General features: G+C 45.8%; 1 protein-coding gene across 1 annotated transcript in view; it reads left to right on the forward strand.

Moving 5' to 3' along the window:
• Nucleotides 1-7,542: 7,542 nt before the first annotated feature.
• Nucleotides 7,543-20,833, forward strand: part of LONP2 (lon peptidase 2, peroxisomal) — a 38,255-nt gene continuing 24,964 nt past the window's right edge. Inside the window, exons 1-8 of the mRNA XM_082062841.1 lie at nt 7,543-7,825; nt 9,018-9,252; nt 9,942-10,073; nt 11,163-11,285; nt 11,593-11,753; nt 12,439-12,533; nt 13,787-14,045; nt 19,794-19,935. Coding sequence (XP_081918967.1) covers nt 7,593-7,825; nt 9,018-9,252; nt 9,942-10,073; nt 11,163-11,285; nt 11,593-11,753; nt 12,439-12,533; nt 13,787-14,045; nt 19,794-19,935 — 1,380 coding nt within the window. The 5' untranslated portion in view covers nt 7,543-7,592. The remainder of the gene's footprint in view (nt 7,826-9,017; nt 9,253-9,941; nt 10,074-11,162; nt 11,286-11,592; nt 11,754-12,438; nt 12,534-13,786; nt 14,046-19,793; nt 19,936-20,833) is intronic.

The following is a 20,833-nucleotide window of genomic DNA, read 5'->3' on the forward strand; positions in this document are numbered from 1 at the left end:
ATTACAATTAATATCACAGAATCACAGAATCACAGAATCACAGAATCGACTGGGTTGGAAAAGACCTCAGAGATCATCGAGTCCAACCCTTGGTCCAACTCTAGTCCGTTTACTAGATCAGGGCACTAAGTGCCATGTCCAATCTCAGTTTAAAAACCTCCAGGGACGGCGAGTCCAGCACCTCCCTGGGCAGCCATTCCAGTGCCTGACCACTCTCTCTGTAAAGAATTTCTTTCTAATATCCAGCCTAAATTTCCCCTGGCAGAGTTGAAGCCCATGGCCCCTTGTCCTATTGCTGATGCCTGGGAGAAGAGCCCAATCCCCACCTGGCTAGAACTGCCCTTCAGGTAGTTCTAGAGAGTGCTGAGCTCAGCTCTAAGCCTCCTCTTCTCCAGACTAAACAAGCCCAGCTCCCTCAGCCTCTCCCCATAGGGCTTGTGTTCCAGTCCCTTCCCCAGTCTTGTTGCTCTTCTCTGGACCCGCTCCAGCACTTCAATCTCTTTCCTGAACTGAGGGCCCAGAACTGAACACAATACTCCAGGTGTGGCCTCCCCAATGCAGAGCACAGGGGAAGGGTCACTGCCCTTGTCCTGCTGCCCACGCTGGTTTGGATACAGGACAGGACACCATTGGCCTTCTTGGCCACCTGGGCACACTGGTGGCTCCTGTTGAGCTTCCTGTCCATTAGTCCCCCAGGTCCCTTTCTGTCTGACTGCTCTGCAGCCGCTCTGTGCCCAGCCTGGAGCGCTGCAGGGGGTTGTTGTGGCCAAAGTGCAGGACCCGGCACTTGGCCTTGTTGAACTTCATCCCATTGGAATCAGCCCATTTTTCCAGTCTGTCCAGATCCCTCTGCAGAGCCCTCCTGCCTTCCAGCAGGTCGACACTCCCTCCCAACTTGGTGTCATCAGCAAATTTGGTCCATCTTGTGCCCAGGGCATTGACCATGCCTCTATAGATAGAATTTTTCGCCTCAGGAGACTGCAAAATATGTTTTTTCATCACATGTATTGCAAAATCCTGATGCTAAGTCCTTATGTTACTCCAGTCTTGCATATTCTTTATTGGATGTCTCATATCAGCTGATGTATAGAACTACACCTTGAATTGATTCCAAGCATATTTTCATAACGTCTTTAAGCATAAGTGATTTGTTGGAATTGGAGACAGAAGATGTGTTTGTTAAGAGAGGCTCTTAGATTTTCATACAGTAGAGACAGAATTTGAAAAGCAAATGAAACTTAAGAGAATGTTCTTGGTTTAGAACAGTGTTTTTAATATTAATATGCAGAATGTGCCACTCTAGGCACCATGAAGCTGAACTATTTTACAACTCAGCTTTGTGAGCAAGTTCAAATGGGTGCTGTGATTAACCTACACAGAACTTTCTATAGGTTTGAAGCTTCTACCACAACCTCCCCAAGAAAGAAATGTGTCTTAGGTAGATATAGGTTGGCAGCTGCAAAAATGACTTGAGCCGGTTTTACTGCGTTTAAAACAAGACAGGATCACTTCAGTCTGCCCTCAGATCACGAGAAAGGCCAATCCATGGAAATAAAGCCTTCATTTTTTATGTAGCCAGAGTCAAAGCATTTGTATTAGGGGAAGTTTGAGGTCATAAAACTATGATCTGGAATAGAAAGACTAAAAATGTTAGTAGGCAGAATTGATGTCTAGTAGGTAAAATAAAAGTATCTCATTGGGATTAAAGAGAGCTAATTAAGGGCCCAGCAGCTCTAACGGCTGTGACACATCGCAGATGCACAGTCTTAGTTGAGCCCATCAAAATGCAAAGCAGTTTAAAACTCCTGTGCATCTGTAAGAATAATATTTGCTATCATTGTATTTTCTGTCTTTGTGTTACATTTCTGCCACTTTAAAGTAATGGTGTTATTGCCAAAGAGCAACAGGGGTTGCAAAATAACAGGACTGTACTTCAAATGAAAATAGGTAGATATACGGCAAGTGTAGGATCTGTTTCAATTGGAAATTTTTAGTACTATACAATGCAAATTTCCAGAAGTATAAAGTAGATTAATTGCAAGAAAGCAGCTATCAGTTTTTTTTAAAGGAATCTCCCCAGCCCTCATGCCATAAGAATTTTGAGGCTCTTCTCCAGCATTTGAAGACGTTCAAGATTTCGAACTCCCCTCCTGGGAAGAGGCAGGAGAACGGGCCCTGCTGGGCTCCTGCGCTGGGTGCTGCTGGGCCAGCGGGCTCGGACTGGGTGGGCATGGGCGCGGGATCCAGGAGCACGTGTGGGGTCTGTGCTGCCTGGAAAAACTCGGAGAATGATGATGCTGGAGGAAGGGAGCTGAGCTCTCATACCAATGTTTCACTTTTGAATTTCCATTTGGATTTTTTGTAGAGTATATCTATTTCAGAATATTAAATATTTCAATTTGAATCAATTTTTATTTATAGTACAAATCAAGACTATGGTGTGAAACTTAAAATATGTGAGTTTCAAGTAGTTAACTTTTCAAGCATTTTTTCCCATTGGCCATAAATCTTGAGGCAAATGCATTTATATACAGTTGCACTGTCATTTATTTGTGTAATTAGTTTAAAGGTTAGCTCGAGTTAGGTTAATTTAGACAATAATTTTATGCAATTCCCCGTTACAGCATTAATATGAACTAAAATGTCTTCATTTATATGAAAGTCAGTGTAGTGTTTGTGAAAGCTAACAGCAAGAATTGTGAGAGGCTACAATTCCTATTTATCTCTCATCTTGTTCTTCAGTACGGGAATCACTATGGAGTGGATTGCTAAGGCCCCCAGGTGGGAACACCGTGTAGGGTGAGCTGTATATATGATGCACAGGAAATTATGAGATGTATTTAAAGTAGAGAATTCTGGATTAAGAATCATGAGGGTTTGTTTGTGACCATGCTTGGGGTATGGCTCTTCAGCAACGTGTATTCATGTCCAGCCTTCACTGTGAGCTACCCTGGTCTGGAGTTTTGGAGATACTGAATTCTCATGTTTGTGTAAAGGGCAGAAACAGCAGAGGTGGGGGAGAGAGGGAACAGTGATGTGAGTTTTACAGGTGTAAAATACATCTGTGAACTGCATTCCTTTTTGAAGAAGTCTGTCTTGTAGAAGATCATTATTGCAGAACGATTGGTCTGATCTTGTCCATGAGCTGAGGAAGAGCGTTGCTGTCCCCTCGGTCTGATCTTGTCCATGAGCTGAGGAAGAGCGTTGCTGTCCCCTCGGTCTGATCTTGTCCATGAGCTGAGGAAGAGTGTCACGAAATATTACACGGAGGCACCCCGAGGTTAATTTAAGGGACAACAGAGTCCACAACAACTTTTATTAAACCAGTGTGAAACAGGGTTCTTGCACTCCACAAGTGACTTAAATACAGGTTCGGATATCAGTTGAGGAAATAATTTGAAGGGGCAGCAACTAATACAACAGCGGTCCACAGTGTGCATGCACGTGGCTGCACCAAAACAATGCCGGAGCCAGCCTTGGGTCCCGGAGAAGCACACACTTGCCAAACACGGTGCAAAAGAGATGCACGTACTCATAGTGAGTACGAGAAGTGTGCACTCGCGATTCCGCGAGGGTAAATTTATAATACACTCGCAATTGTGCGAGGAAATAATTTACTTACCCGTGCCAGTGTGCACGGAATCCTACACGTGCTTATCTGAAAGCACGGGAGGAAAATACACTCGCGGGTGTGCGAGGGGCTCTCAGCGGCCACTCGCGACTGTGCGAGGATTAATTTAAAGTACCCGTGCAAATGTGCACGGAAAATATATGTGCAAATGTGCACGGAAAGTATAAATATGCTCGCAATCCGCGAGAAGTTTTACTTACACACGTGGTGGCAGGGCAAGTGGAGTCTCCATCCCGGGGAGCGGGGGGGGCCCGTGGCTCCCGGCGGCAGGGGCCAAGCTCGTGCTCCGAGGGACCCGCACAATGGGCCGAGTCGCCGACGAGTGTCCCGTTTTTTATAGGCTGATCAGACCTGACTGGAGTCACTCTAGAAGCTTCTCTGCACCCCCACACTGTTTGTGGGATGCCCCTGAAGCCTCCAAAACATCCCCCACGCTGGCCGCAGGGACCCAGCGGCTCAGTGGCGCCTCGGCACTCCCTTCTCCTAATGGCCCTGGCAGGGTGCTCTGGGGCCAAACAAAAGAAGCTGTCAGCCTCAAGTACCAGAGAAAGGGGGGAAGGGGAAAGAGGGGGGTTGCATTCCACGACAAAGAGCGTTGCTGTCCCCTCGGTCTGATCTTGTCCATGAGCTGAGGAAGAGCGTTGCTGTCCCCTCGGTCTGATCTTGTCCATGAGCTGAGGAAGAGCGTTGCTGTCCCCTCGGTCTGATCTTGTCCATGAGCTGAGGAAGAGCGTTGCTGTCCCCTCGGTCTGATCTTGTCCATGAGCTGAGGAAGAGCGTTGCTGTCCCCTCGGTCTCTGGAGGACGTGGCGGGAAAGAGGTGGGTTTGTGCTTTGCTGAGCTGGGGTCTAACACAGACTGGTTTAGTCAATCAGAGCTCTATGAGGTCCGGTTGTGTTGGTCCAGCTTCAGGAGACTCTGCAGGGCACGGACTGAGCAGGAGCCCCGTGGTACAGCATCGCCGTCCCGTGCCATGATTCACCATGTCCAGCAGTCAGGTTTGTGCCGCATCCCTACCAAAGTGTTAGTACTGAGCTGCGTGAAGTAGCGCTACACCCTGGACTACAAACCTCAGGCTTAATTTCATAAGATGGAAATATTAAATGGAAATAGAGGGTATTACCCCCTTTATATGACATTTGCAAGACCAGCACTGCAATACTAGTTATAGGCCACCCACATTTAAAGGAGGATGAGATTTTATTTTATAAAAAAAGAGAAATATGGCTAATAGAGAAGCTCAGAATTAAGCCATGACTTGATCACGGACTACTGGCCACGTTCACAGAGGAGCAATTTTTCTGTTAGTGGGCAACTGTTTAGATACATCAGAAACCAGTCTCTGGAAACCGAGATTATAAGCAAAGTGCAAAAAACGATTGGAAAACATAGCGATGGAGGTGGCGGCTTCCCATTAGAGTCAGTCGTTGAGTCAAGGCTGAGTGCCCTGAGAAACCCAGGGGAACTGGTGCTGAGGACGTGGTGCAGGAGTGGCTGCTGGAGCCAGAGGGGTCAGAACATGTGGCCCTTGTCCCTCCCGACCTCAAATCCGCCGAGCTGCAGGCACGGAATTGTCTCGACACTTCACACCAGGCGTTCCTCTGTGTATCGAGAAATGTTCCGCTAGGCCAGAAAAAAAGTTCCGAAACGCTGTTGCTCAAATGTGATCCAGTTGTATTTAAGCAAAAAAACAATTTGGAGGATCAAGTGCAATCTAGACATCGTGATCAGGATGTGGCCCTATGGTAGTGCACACTTAGTACCTGCAGTAAAATATAGCCCTGGGTATGAACAGTTAATTAGAAATGGAAAGGAATTTTAAAGCAATCGCTGAGAATTTTGATACAGCTCCAGAATGAATTAAGAAACTATTTTTAATGATCACAGGGACTAGTCATGCTGAGGGAGCGAAAAAGTGGCAGCCTGGAGAATAAACATGATCAGATTGGTGGATTCTTTCTGATGAAAACACTCAGACTGAGGAAATTCATCCCTAAATATGACAGGCAAATGTTTAACCTTTGGGTTTGGTTTGTGTTCACATTCTAGACTAACATAGTTAGAAACACTTAAACTTTTGTGAGTGCCGAACATATGTTTACAGAGTAATTATATTTAACATCAGGAAGCTCACAAAACACTTTCCATATTCCTGTTTTATGTGCCCTTTTGTATTAATGTTTTCTAAATGTCATGTTGAATAGTGTACTAAATTTCAGCTTATTTCTAGGGTACCTGAGGTGGCTGCTTTAGAAGGTATTTTTCTCAGCTGTAATACTGTGATACTGTAATAACTTCTTGCATTTAAATTGGTTGTTAGTATTATATTTCCATATAATCTGTTAACTTGCATTTTCCAGTGGGCCAACATATTGAGGTGTTAATAAACTGCACGATTAAGCAAGAGTTTTACTGTAGCTGTACCTGTGCATTGCAAATCCTCAGTTTGTTGCCACTGCGATTTGCCCTCTGTACAGAATTACCCTTGTTCAAAACTGTTGTGCAAGCCAGCAGTTCACAGGGGATTGGCTAATGGGGTTCGGTACATTGCGCAATTTTGACATTGGACCTCTTTCCATCGGGGGGGGGCAGGGAGGAAGAAAAAAAAGGTAAAGTGTTTAAAACTGGCCCCAAATTTCAGTTTTTAAAAACCCCACCTGGGGGTCCTGGGGACAGCAGGGTGACCATGAGCCAGCACTGGGCCCTTGTGGCCAGGAAGCCAATGGGACCTGGGGTGGGTTAGAAGGGGGTGGTCAGTAGGTCAGAGAGGTTCTCCTGCCCCTCTGCTCTGCCCTGGGGAGACCACACCTGGAATCTTGTGTCCAGTTGTGGCCCCTCAGTTCCAGCAGGACAGGGAACTGCTGCAGAGAGTCCAGCGCAGCCACCAAGATGCTGCAGGGAGTGGAGCATCTCCCGTGTGAGGAAAGGCTGAGGGAGCTGGGGCTCTGGAGCTGGACAAGAGGAGACTGAGGGGGAACTCATTCCTGGGGATCAAGATGGAAAGGGGGAGTGTCAGGAGGATGGAGCCAGGCTCTTCTGGTGACAACCAGGGACAGGACAAGGGGCAATGGGTGCAAACTGGAACACAGGAGGTTCCACTGAAAGATGAGAAGAAACTTGTTGGGGTGAGGGTGGCAGAGCCTGGCCCAGGCTGCCCAGGGGGTTGTGGAGTCTCCTTCTGTGCAGACATTCCAACCCGCCTGGACACCTTCCTGTGTAACCTCATCTGGGTGTTCCTGCTCCATGGGGGGATTGACCTGGGTGAGCTTTCCAGGGCCCCTCAACCCCTGACACCCTGTGTCAGTGTCCATCGGGCCTGGGCGCTGGGAGCTCTTTCACCGGGCCGGTTGTCGCAGGGCTGGCCCGGGGATGTCGCCGGTCCCCGCTGTGCCCGGGCCGGTCCCAGCACAGGCTGCGGGACGTGTCCCCGTGGTCCCGGCCCTGCCCGGGGGTTCAGCCCCGGACCCGCTCCCCGCTCCGGCGGGGCTGCCCCAGCGCCGGGGAAGCGGCCCTGCCCTGTCCCTGCTGGGGACAGCGGGTCCCGAGCCCTGGGGCCACCAGCACAGACACGGGACAGCGGATTTGTGTGAAAACACGGGTTTCATTGAGTAACCGGCCCGTTTAACGGATTATCCATTCGTTACACCCCCGCAGCCCCGTTTTACAGAGCGCAACCCTCACGAAGCCGAGCGCCGCCCGCCCCCTGCTGGCTGCGGCGCCGCGGCGCTGGGGAGCCGGGCCCGGCGCGACCCGCGCGGCCTCTGCCCCGCACCGGGAACAGACACCGGGAGCGCGGCCGCAGTGACCCGGGGTGACCGCCCCGGGCGGCGGGGCTGTGTGTGCGTGTCCGTGTGTCCGTGTGTCACCCCGGCAGGGCCCGGCGAGGCGGCGCCGCCTGTCCCTTGCGGGCGCCCGTAGCGGGCGGGCCGGGCCGGGCGGGGCGGAGCGGAGCGGAGCGGCCATGGCGGCGGGCAGCGCCATCCAGATCCCCAGCCGGCTGCCGCTGCTGCTCACCCAGGAGGGCGTCCTGCTGCCCGGCTCCACCATGCGCACCAGCGTGGACTCGCCGCGCAACATGCAGCTGGTGCGCAGCCGGCTGCTCAAGGGCACGTCGCTGCGCAGCACGATCATCGGCGTCATCCCCAACACCAGCGACCCGACCTCCGACTGCGACGACCTGCCCGCGCTGCACAGGTGCGGCCGAGCGGCTCCGCGCTGCCCGTGTCCTGCCCTGCCCAGTCCCTGCCCCGCCCCGTCCTGTCCTGGTCCCTGCCCTGTCCTTTCCTGCCCTGTCCCTGCCCGCTGCCATCTTGTCACCGCGGGGCCGGGGAGAAGCGCTTCTCCCTTCACGAAACTTCTCTCGCTGCAGCGGAGCTGGCGGGACTGGGAGAGAACAACCCAGGAACAGCCCCAGGTTCCAGTGTAAATTGGGGAACGAGCTGTTGGAGAGCAGTGTAGGGGAAAGGGAGCTGGGGGTCCTGGGGACAGCAGGGTGACCATGAGCCAGCACTGGGCCCTGGTGGCCAGGAAGCCAATGGGACCTGGGGTGGGTTAGAAGGGGGTGGTCAGTAGGTCAGAGAGGTTCTCCTGCCCCTCTGCTCTGCCCTGGGGAGACCACACCTGGAATCTTGTGTCCAGCTGTGGCCCCTCAGTTCCAGCAGGACAGGGAACTGCTGCAGAGAGTCCAGCGCAGCCACCAAGATGCTGCAGGGAGTGGAGCATCTCCCGTGTGAGGAAAGGCTGAGGGAGCTGGGGCTCTGGAGCTGGACAAGAGGACACTGAGGGGGGACTCATTCCTGGGGATCAAGATGGAAAGGGGGAGTGTCAGGAGGATGGAGCCAGGCTCTTCTGGTGACAACCAGTGACAGGACAAGGGGCAATGGGTGCAAACTGGAACACAGGAGGTTCCACTGAAAGGTGAGAAGCAACTTGTTGGGGTGAGGGTGGCAGAGCCTGGCCCAGGCTGCCCAGGGGGGTTGTGGAGTCTCCTTCTGTGCAGACATTCCAACCCGCCTGGACACCTTCCTGTGTAACCTCACCTGGGTGTTCCTGCTCCATGGGGGGATTGACCTGGATGAGCTTTCCAGGGCCCTGCCAACCCCTGACATTCTGGGATTCTGTGAAAAAAGTACATGTGTTTCTAAATCGGGTGACTGTATTGTATTATCCTATTATAGTTAGTGTTTCAGTTATTCACATTCAGATTTTAGGGTTTTGTTTTGTAACCTGTGCTACAAACGAGATTGTATAACTCCGTTGCTTTCCATGATAAGTAACTCTGAGCCAGGAGGTTTCTGCAGCCCTTACCTTGGTTGCTTCTTGATGAGCGGTACCGGAGCTGTTCCGTGGAGTGTGACGGGTGACGGGCGGCCGTTCTGTGTTGCAGGATCGGCACGGCTGCGCTGGCCGTGCAGGTGGTGGGCAGCAACTGGCCCAAGCCGCACTACACGCTGCTGGTGACGGGGCTGTGCCGCTTCCAGATCCTGCAGCTGCTGAAGGAGAGGCCCTACCCCGTGGCCGAGGTCGAGCAGCTGGACCGGCTGGAGCAGTTCACTAACCAGCAAAAGCCCGAGGAGGGGCTGGGAGAGCTGTCGGAACAATGCTACAAGTACGCGGTGCAGGTAAATTGTTTTAATCCTGCGTGTGGTATGTCAATATATTTATAGCGGTTTTGTTTGCTTCCTATCTGCCCTTTTCTCTCTGTAGTTGTTATATATTTCAGTGACTATTGTTATAGCTTAAGGTGTGTGTGTGGAGTTCCTCAGTGCAGGATGAGTCTAGCTGTGCATGGTAGTGCTGTCATACGTGACAATACTAGAAACACGCTCCAGTTAAAGGAGTACTTTCGAATATTTTTTTCCCAGAATTAATGATACATACAATAGATCGATGTTTTGTGAGGTTCGCTTTGTGGGTTTTTTTTAATTATTAAATGAAAAACACCCTTCTACAGCCTTGATTATAAACCGATGTGCCCAGGTATAAGAAATTTGAGTTTAAAGGATGTATAGAAGAAGAGTCATCATAGTGTTAACTGGGAAAGTTTTTAACTGGGGAGATGCAGGCATTGAGAAAAGTGCTGCAAACAATGAAGATGCTTCTGAACTTCTCGAGCAAGCAGAAGGCCCAGAGTCTTGATTGCCTGCTGCTGAGTTAGTGCTGCTTCTGTGGACTTCTTAAACATGTATCTCAGTAGCTTTCTTGTTAAAGTACCTGGGCGTGTTTTGCACTGAAACATGCAATCCTCTGCGGGTCAGGTACTCAAACAATTGCAATAGCAACACAGCTGTTCATTGTGTGCTCCTTGCAGCTGGTTGAGATGCTGGATATGTCGGTTCCTGCAGTCGCGAAGCTGAGACACCTTTTGGACAGTCTGCCCAGGGAAGCTTTGCCAGATATCCTGACTTCTATCATCCGTACGTCCAACCAGGAGAAGCTTCAGGTATTATCTTCTATAAACTTTTCTAAGGGGATGTAGGTGTTTGCTGTTTTTTTTTATGGTTAATCACTTTTGAATAATTTTGAAATTGCTTACACTTGAGGCTGTACCGTGATCATGTTGTGCCGGGAGATTTGTGGTACGACTGAGCATGAATACTTATAAAAAGGTTTCTTTGCTGTTTTTAGAAGTGTTTATTTAGCTCTATCTCTGAACTCACCTAATAGATAAATCAGTCTAATTAGCACTGGAAATGGTTAATTTTATAAAACAGTGAGAAATACAACATGGACTTTTCCTTCCCATGGTCAGGATGATGAATCTTTCTTCAAATTGAGTTGAAGTCTTGCTTACTCGTCACAGCTGACAGATTACTATGCAGCTCTTAATACCAACAGCTTAGAATCAGGGTTTTTAAGTCTTTTTAAAAACGTCTTGAAATGCGGAGTTTTTTAAACACTGAGACACTGGTTAAATTTGCGTCGTATGTCAAAATAACTTTATGCAAAAATGATGCTTATGGCTCGATGCTTCCTAGTCCCATTTCTGTGTTTGCTTGCTGTGTTCAGAAGTTTTGAGCTGAATTTTACCCTTTTCCACATATCAACATCATTAAACATGGAAATGGAGTAGTGTATAAAATTCTCAAAGACAAGCAAAATGAAACGAAACAACGAAACAAACCCAAACAGCAACAAACCCAACACTTCAGGCACCAGGTGATTATTTCCTGGGTTGGCTGTGCTGTGACTGTGTCAGAGGGCTCGCTCTTTCCTGAGCAGCACTAGCTGAAAAACAGAATGGTGGTAGATGTTTGCCACAGAAAATACGCCTAAAATAAGAATGTGCTTTAAAACCAGACAGTATAAAAGACTTTTTTCAATTTTGGAGTGTTTTGTAGTTTTGGCACCCAGACCCTTGAGGCTGCATTTTGTGTGCTGTGTTCTCCGGGCTTCTCTTGGTGCCTTTTTTCCTGAACCATTTATTCTATAACTCCGGTCCGAAGGCAGTAGCGGAACCTGCATGTTCCCCTCCCGTAGTCTGATGATCCGTCAGCGTGAACTCGTTGGGGGCTTGACTCCTTGCTCTTAGATTTTAGATGCTGTTCGGCTGGAAGAGCGGTTCAAGATGACGATACCGTTGCTCGTTAGACAGATTGAAGGCCTGAAGCTGCTGCAGAAAACAAGAAAGCCCAAACAGGACGACGATAAAAGGGTATGGACCTTTGAAGATCTTAAATAAATATAAAGGTGCGATTAAATAGGCTGTTCTGGTCTCTGCTGGTTAAGGGTAGATGATAAATACACTTAGGAAATACATAGAGTAAACTTAGGACTGTAACTTCTTTAAGTAGTACCAATAACACTTTGTGAAATTATTCACTGGAAATAATGATTCTGAATTATTCTGTGAAGGAGGCTCTCCCAGCCCCTCGAATGGCTGCCACTCAACCCCCAAATTCACACCTTATTTAAAACCCCAAACCCGATACTATTCACTGTCTCTCTTTTCCATTTGGTAGGTTGTAGCTATTCGTCCTAACAGAAGAATCAATCACATCCCAAGCACTACAGAGGATGAGGAGGAGGAAGATCAGGATGATGTTGTCATGCTGGAAAAAAAGATCAGAGCATCCAGTATGTCAGAACAAGCCCTTAAAGTTTGTCTGAAGGAAATAAAGAGGTAAGAGACTTTCAAATGGTGGTTTCTTTTCTTATTTTATTTTTTAAACCAAATCCTGGCATTAACTTTTTCTGATTTGGTGAGTTGTTTGTGTTGGTTGTGTTTTGGAGATTATTTTTTAAATTCAGTGGAGTGCCGGTTTTTGCCTGTAAATGTCATCATTTCATCTTTTTGCAACACCCAAGGTGATGACAAAGAATGCGGTTGATACAGTAACGTAGCATTAAACTGTAAACTCTAAGCCCCCATCTTATTAAGATGTCAAAAAAACCTAAACAAACAACACAACTAAAACTGCACTTGTGAATAATTAATGAACAAACTGACGTCATTTTAAGTCTTTTTTTCCACTCCTTTTCTCTGGTGAGGGGATAACTTACTATCCATGGTTATATGATTGTTAACAACCTCTTCTTCAGTGAGGACGCCTGTACAGTATTTCATGCATTGTCTATGAAATGTGAGCATAGGGAACTGCCTCTTTTTTTCCCTCCTTTTTTTTTAATCCTATAATAACCTATTACGCAAAGATTGATGGAATAGCAACTTGTATTTTCAGTATTCTGGTTGTCAGAAGGTGTGAGGGTTTGCTGGTGACCTCAGGTTTGCCCAATATCTATGTTGTGGTGCAGGAGAGCCTTACTTCACCATTAATTCCTTACGAGCTCGATGCATGTATTTCCAGATTAAAGAAGATGCCCCAGTCAATGCCAGAATATGCTTTGACAAGAAATTACCTGGAACTGATGGTAGAATTGCCATGGAATAAGAGTACAAAAGGTAAACGCTTCTGTTACTGTTGATTGTCTGTTGCGCAGACGTTTCAGGCCAAGTAGCCATCCGGTAAACACTCCACATTCAGTTCTGTCTTGCAAATGTTTGCCTCATTGTCTGATCATAAAAATGGCAATGATGTGTTACTGCAGTTTTACAGTCTGCCTGGCTTAAAGTAACATCTGTAGACTGTAGTCCGGTTGTGCATCTAAGCATGTGAATTTAAAAAGTCTTAGGAGTACCTGCGCAGAAGAATACAGGTGTTGTTACTTGGAATCTGTGCTAGCGTGAACCTAAAGTAATGAAGAAAAGAGCAGCCAATTAGTTCCTATATGTCGGACAGAAAAGCTCTTGTACCTTTCTGAGGCATTCGTATTCCTGAAGAGAGTTCTGGTGTGTCTTAAGTCTGATAAGGAAAAAAAAGATGAGAAATCACAATTGTAGTTCATTTTAATAATTACAACTTCTGGTACAATAAAAAAACTGAGTATCGTGTCAGCTTTGTACCGCGGTTTTCGGAAGTTGTAAGCAGATGCTATGGGAACAGTAAGTGTAAATGGAGAGCGTAGAAAATCAAACGTGATTTTTGCTGCTGCCCAACACAAGTAGATGAAGTGGGCAAGTTGACTTTCCACAAGGTTCACTGCTGCAGGAAAGGGTTTCATTCCTTCCAGCAGCTGCTGGCGAGTGAGGCTTTAGAATAGCATTAAAAACAATCTGATTTTAAAAGAAATGTAACGTAGCACACCAGCAGAGGTGTTTGTCTGTCTTTTCCAGTTCTAGTGTCACAGGGTATTTTGCACAGTGCCAAATCACTGCAAGTGAATCCGCTCTTCAAGGCTCTTGCTCTCCAATAGTTACAGACTCCTGTTGAAAGTAGATGATGAAGACAGGGGGATGAGGTTGTTCTTTGAGAAGACCTTACGGGATCACTTATTTCGGTGAGAAAGCAAATGCAGAAAAATTTGCGTATCACCAAATTGCTGTTCTAGAATAGATTTTAAGTTCGTTTGAACCAGATTTCAATGCATGACACAGTGACAAGGTGAGGCCTTTTAAAATCTCATTCTCAGTACTTTCGATCTATCTTATGTTAATTTCCTGATTGAGGGAGAATTATAATACCTTTGTTTTAGGAAAACATCATCTGAAATGTATGTGTGTCAGGGGATTTCATTGATGAATGTGTTTGTATGTATTGTAGAATGTATGGTTTCTGTTTTTAAAAGGAAACGTACTGATACCTCTTCTGTTGATAGATCGCCTAGAAATCCGTGCAGCTCGAATTCTGTTGGATAATGACCATTATGCTATGGAGAAGCTGAAGAAGAGAGTTTTGGAGTACTTGGCTGTCCGGCAGCTTAAAAACAACCTCAAGGGCCCCATTCTTTGTTTTGTGGGGCCCCCAGGAGTTGGTAAAACTAGTGTTGGGAGATCAGTTGCCAAGACTTTGGGACGAGAATTCCACAGGATCGCTCTCGGAGGGGTCTGCGATCAGTCTGATATTCGAGGCCACAGGTAACTACTTCTTCCTATTCTGATTGCACTGTGTTCTTTCGTTTGTTGCAGAATGTATTGATTATTATGATTGTTTAACTAATACAGATAAATTTTGCTTGTTTCAAACACTGATAGTAATTGATTTTTCTTGGCATTCAATGATGTTATTCAGGAGAGAATTTTAGTAACAGGAATGAATGTTCGGTGCGATGTGGCCTTTATTCTTTCCTTCTGCTGCTGCCCTTTATTGTCACGATGAAGAACAGAATTTCATCCTCAGTCATTTTTTGAAGTAAAATTCAGCAGAAAGTCTCATGGAAACTTAAATGGTAGATCTGATTTTTCTGCTTTTTAAGAGGTGTGTAATGATGTAGTTAGGCAAAGTAGGCTATGAGCAGCAATGCAGTACTGTACACTTTGTGTTGCTAGGACAGGAGGAAGAGCTGAGGGTGAGGTTTAGAAGTTGCTAGAGGATAACAACTGAGTTACTTACTATATCAAACTTGTTACTGTACTATTTTCCCATTTCAAAAGGAAGTTTTTACAAGGACACTCAAGCTGGAAGATTTCGAAGGAGATTTTTTGAGTGAATTTCCTTAGCATTTATTTTGAGGGCGCATCTCTTTATCTACTCCTTAGTCTCTTAAACCATTTGTTCGTATTGGTCTGTTTCGCATTCCTTGCAGCTGGAAGCACAATGAATGGGTAAAGAAGTAACTGCCAAACATTAGTGCTGCATTTTTGGTTCCATTAAACATATTTTTATGCTTATTGCATGCAGTGTAGGAAACTTGGAATAATGAATTTATTGGTATTCTGAAAACCTGTAAAACCTTGTTGTGGTTTTTTTTGTGACATTAATGAATCAGATTTCTCCTTAAAGCAGTACGTAAGTTATTGTGAAGCAAAGCTATCAGTTATTTCTTCGGTGCTGTGTAGCAGTTAATTTTTTGTGTGTGAGTACATCACAGTTTAGGAAAGAGATTGAAGTGCTGGAGCGGGTCCAGAGAAGAGCAACAAGACTGGGGAAGGGACTGGAACACAAGCCCTATGGGGAGAGGCTGAGGGAGCTGGGCTTGTTTAGTCTGGAGAAGAGGAGGCTTAGAGCTGAGCTCAGCACTCTCTAGAACTACCTGAAGGGCAGTTCTAGCCAGGGGGGGATTGGGCTCTTCTCCCAGGCATCAGCAATAGGACAAGGGGCCATGGGCTGCAACTCTGCCAGGGGAAATGGAGGCTGGAGATGAGAAAGCAATTCTGTGCAGAGAGAGTGGTCAGGATTGGAATGGCTGCCCAGGGAGGTGCTGGACTCACCGGCCCTGGAGGTTTGTAAACTGAGATTGGCCATGGCACTTAGTGCCATGATCTAGTAAACGGACTGGAGTTGGACCAAGGGCTGGACTTGATGATCTCTGAGGGCTTTTCCAACCCAGTCCATTCTGTGATTCTGCGGTCATGGTGGTGGAAGCTCCCAGTCCCAGGTGGACACTTGCTGGGAAATCTTGTGCTGAACACAGGCACAAACTTCTACAAATCTGAATATAATGCATTTCTAGGGAGCTAGTGCATAATATAATATCGATCACTTCTTAGAACAGAACATTAGAGATGTAAAAGCAACAAACTGGTGATTTTGTACCTGATGACAACTTGAAAATTCAGAGTTGTTTCATAACCCTTTAATTTGGCACTCTTGATAAAATGAGCAACGTGCATTTATTCCTGTGCACATTCAGAGGCAAATTTTCAGGATTTTAGTTTTTCAGAGTGTTTAACGCTTACCTGGAGTTTGTAGCTTGAGGGGCTCGTGTCTGAGGTTCTTACCCGTGTGGGTTTGGTTGACGTGCCCAGCAGCACTGGGCGTTTGCAGAAACGTTGTTTTAATGCACCTTTTTCCCCGTGCAGCAGCTCTGCGCTCGTCTCATTGTCTGTAGACCTTGGCCGCAGCTCGTCTTTTACCCATTTACATACACTGATGGAAACGAAGCAAACCTCCGTCCTCCTCCTTCACTATTGCTGTAATTCAGAAACTTCGTTGTTAATCACTGTTTAATAAGAATTCTGATGTTTCGGATTGCTTATGGTATGGATCCCAAAAGCAATTTAAAATGATTCAACACCATGTTGCTGTTTGAACTGAGACCACTAGAGGCTGTGGAATCCTCAGCATTACAGAGCGAAGTCCCTTTCCAGGAGAGCAGGACCCTGTCGTCACCTCTGACCCAGGTGTTGGTGGCCGTCGCTGTAGTATTTTTGAGGGCGTTATTAAATTATCAGTGCATGTTAGAAGCTAACCATTCTAAGTTCTATTTTGAAAATTTTCCTTGCAATTAGCTGATGGGAAGTATTTGATAAGACAGTTTATTTTTTCATCAGCAAAGGAAAATTCTACCCACAGTTAGCAAGAGTATCGTGTGGTTACTCCTTAACAAACAGGTGTGGAGTTGAAAAACAAACCTGAGGGCAGTTAGTGTGAGCCCCTTGGCAAGCTTTTTGTGGGTAAAATCGAAACCAGCTGTTGCATGGAGTGAAATTGCAGAGCTGGTGTGCAAGTGGAGGAGACACAGGCTGCTGTTCTCTGAGGTTTGCTGTTCATTAGGCCCATTTTCTAATATTCCTTGCTAGAAGCCATTCTTTTTCTCCTTATGGCTTCTTATTAGGCTTTCAGGCTTAAGCTCAGGATTCCATAGCATTGCAGACTTGCGATCCTGTGTGTCCCTACTAATGTACTAAACATTAAAAGAAAAATGCACTAGAACGTCAAAGAGGAAACTGTGTTTCGGTTTCCCTTGCGCGCAGTTGTGAGCGCAAGGTGCAGGCTGCGCGCTGCAGCAAGCCCAGGCGGCAGGGCAAAGTGACAGCAAATGGAAAGCGTGCGGCAGGGCGGGGAGGGGGCTGAGGGACCGGGGCCCGGGGAGCGCTGGGTTTTGCCGTTTCGGGTGGACCGTGTGCTCTGCCGTGTGGTAAAGTGTGCTGGGCTGAACTGGAGAAATAACCTTCACAGCAGAGTCAGTTCTACTGTTAAGCATCATTCTTTATTTTCTCAGCACTGGGGATCATCCTCCGTCAGTGCTCCAGCGACTGGATGCTCTTGCGTTGCTTATATACATGTAATTATTACATATGCATTACAGTTTTTGGAAATTGTGACATACATCTATACTAAGAAATAATCGATGATGTTAGTTATGATTGTTTCGTTTCTTACTTACAATACATCTATTAATTATTAGTTAAATATAACTTCATCTTCTGTCTCCCTCCTGTCGTGCAGAAGGATCTAAAACTTGAATAATATCCCCTTGTTCTGCAGGTGCTCAGAAAGCACTGATCTCATGTCAGTTGGTTAATGATGGGTACGTCTTTTGTACCTTAATCACAGTGTACATGAAGTTGGCAGCTGCTCTTCAGGGTCACATTTATTGTTAACTTGTATTTCAAAAAGAAAAACACAAAACCAAACCCAAAAAAATGACAACAAACCACAACAACTTCAACCAACCAACACCCAGAAAACCCCATCAACCTAACAAACCCTACAACAAATCCAACCAAAATCCCAAACAAACAAAACCCCCCAACCCAGCAAGTTCTGAAGGAGAACTTAGGACTTTTTTCCAAGCAGCTCAATGCATTTAAGGTCTCCTCAGTACTGATATTTTGTTTTATACAGGAACTATATGATCTTCGCTGTCACGTGTGTGTGTGACTTTCTGTTTTTGGAAAGGAAAGCGGTACCTGTGCCATTTGTTTCTGGTGCTGTGAGCTCGTGATGAAACTCTGCTCTCCCCCGTGGGAAGCACTCTGTCTTACACTGCTTTTCCTCCTTTCAACCCTGGCTAAAATAATGAAAATAAAGCCTAACATCACATTGCGGGGCTGCCATTCACAAACTGCAGTATTGAGTTTCACAGGTTACAGATGGCCAGATAGATAAATGGCTTTTAATCTTAATGTGTTCTAGTGGTTTTGTATGTAAATATTTGCAGGGTATGCCTTACCAGGGACTCCTGTGTTGAGGTGTGTTCCATAATAACCATTTAGAAAGGAAAAAAGGCTACCTAAGTCTGTATTTTCAAGGTAAAATACTACATTATTGTTTTTCGTCATCCTCCATATGACATTTACATCAGCATTCTTTCCTTGCCTTGGAGACGTTGAGTCTTTGATTAATAGTGTAGCAAAACAGACATTGGTCCTTCTCTAATAAATGAAGATGTGTCACAGACTGAGACTAAAATGTATAGATTCTGTTATACCTGATCAATTTACGTGAATAAATTTAAACATGCTTTATTTGAAATTTAGTGCATCCATTAATCATCTATCTGGAGTTAGTTGTTTAGATTTACCATGTCTAGAGCTGCCGAGGGCTCTTCTCTTCTGTTAACACCAGTTCTGTGCAGACTGAGTGTTTGCGGAACTGCTCCATGTTTCCAACGATAGTTCCCTTAATTTTGACCTTCGAGTTTCTTGAAAAGCTCTTGGGGCTGTGTGGGGAACCACTTCATCCTTTTTGTAGCGTTGGATCCATGTCGCTCAGGCTGTGGTTTCTGTTGACGTGTTCTGTGCGGCAGCTCGTGACCCAAGGCTTGCTTTGGACAGGGTACGTTAAAAATACTTTAAAAAGGAGATTTTCTGTCCCTGGTAGAATGTTTTTCCTATTGTTTGCTTTAGAAGCCTGTTTCCAGCTTCATCAACTTGCTCGTGAGGGCAGCAACAGGCAAACTGGAATTCTGTTGCATTTCTTGCTCTTTAGATCATCTTTAAAACTCCCTTTTTGCTCAGATCTAGAATGAAATACGGTAACTGCAACTCGTTCTCTCAGCGGTCAGATATTCCAGGGCACTAACACCATTGCTGTGTGGTGTGAGGGCTCTTGGTTTTAGTTAAAGTCCTCTCTAGTATCTTTTGAAACTACTTTGTGGTATTTTTGGTTTGTAAGTGTCGTGGTGTTTGTTCCGGGCTGTGTTAAAGCAGATCCCGGGGCACGGGCCTGTTTGCACATCTGCTTTGGGAGGGCCAGGCTCTGTAATTCAGCACTTCACGTATTTCTTCTTGAGTGACCAGCATTTCATACTCTTAATTATAGTATTTGATTTAGTTATGGCACAAGAAGAAAAGACTGTGATAAAGGCAGCAGACAAGGGATATATGTGCATGGAAAATGTAGTTGCTCTGTGCATTGTGAAGGAAGTTTTTACTACCTTTGCCAGATGAATTCAGACTCCTAACTTTGTTTATTCCTTTGCACTGTTTCAGTTTTTTTTATGTCAAGTTGAAATGGCATAATAGAGTTAATATTTGTGAGTATTAATTAAAGTGTGCTTTATATAGAGGGCACATTTACAGTTCAGCATATTTGGAACTTTGCCACAATTTGTAACTTGTTGTGTGGACCCTGTTTTGATGACAAAAGCCCAGTATCATCATCATTAAAATGTTGGTATTAATGAGGTTCCCAGATCTGATTCTGTATATTCATATAGTGCAAGGATGCTTGTACTGCATCATGTAAAATACCCACAAGCCATAGCATTTGGATACAGCTTAATACATGTGTTTATCTTTCCAGACCACCATGGAACTGGGAGTTTCATCTGCTGATATAGTTGCTTATATTAGTTCGGATGCATATTCAATATTTTTACCAACTAGTTCCAGGAAGTTTAGCAAAAAAGCAGGAATTGTTACAACCCTGCGTATTGTTGCCTTCTCCTCTGTGTTTTGTTTGTGACGTTTGTACCTGTGCTCCGTGTGTCCCTGCAGGCGCACGTACGTGGGCAGCATGCCCGGCAGGATCATCAACGGGCTGAAGACCGTGGGGGTGAACAACCCCGTGTTCCTGCTGGACGAGGTGGATAAGCTGGGGAAGAGCTTGCAGGGGGACCCCGCGGCAGCCCTGCTGGAGGTGAGGGCTCGACGCTGCACGCGCCGCTTCCTTGGGAATTCATAGATAAAACACTGGACAAAAGGGAGCATGACAGTGGCGGGGTTTGTGTTTTGACATGGTAGGTTCTGCCCGTTGCGCACAACGCACACGGTTACAGAGCTTGCTAAGTGAGGTGGCTTTAATCTCGGAGATCTTTACTTAAACGCCAGGATGTATTTGTGTGATTTGGTACATTTAAAGACTGTTCAAGTCTTAAACATTACTTATTTGGAGGACTTCAAGTTGTTGATTTTCAATATCCAAACGCTGTAAGAAAGTATTGTAGAGCAGCCAGGCAGTAGCTGGAATTTGTCAAGTTTTCCCTTTCTTTCATGGAACAATTTCAATATATTTTGAAGCTTTTGATGGTACAAGCTTATATTGGAACTAAGGGTTTTACCTAGCGTGTAATGTGGACTAGTTGCATGTTCTATTAGCAGCATTTCTTTAATTAGTGTTGCATTGCCTTTCTGAACTTAAGTATTTCATTTAAGTAACAGATCCCCACTCCTTGACTGATTATGTCGTGGTGAGTATTTGCTTTCTGTGAAAATCAGCTATTAAGTGTAGTTTTTCTAGAATTCTGGGACTCAGACCAAGGTATAAATGAATCTAATTTTGAAGTGCATGGTGTAGTTATTTTATCACAAAATGTTTAGAGTTGTTAAAATTTACTTGCTTAAAGACACCAGTGAAATCCTGGAGACACAAGTAAGGATGATACTGTTGGAATATTTTGTAAACCCATCAGCTGCTGAGATCCCAGAGTCCCAGCCTGGCTGGGGTTTCAGGCCCTCTGTAGATCCCCAGCCCAGCCCTGCTCACACAGGGTCACAGAGCAGATCACACAGGTGGGTCCAGGCGGTTTGAATGTCTC

This window comes from Streptopelia decaocto (genome assembly GCF_964273445.1).
Source record: "Streptopelia decaocto genome assembly, chromosome: 11".
Lineage (NCBI taxonomy): Eukaryota > Metazoa > Chordata > Aves > Columbiformes > Columbidae > Streptopelia > Streptopelia decaocto.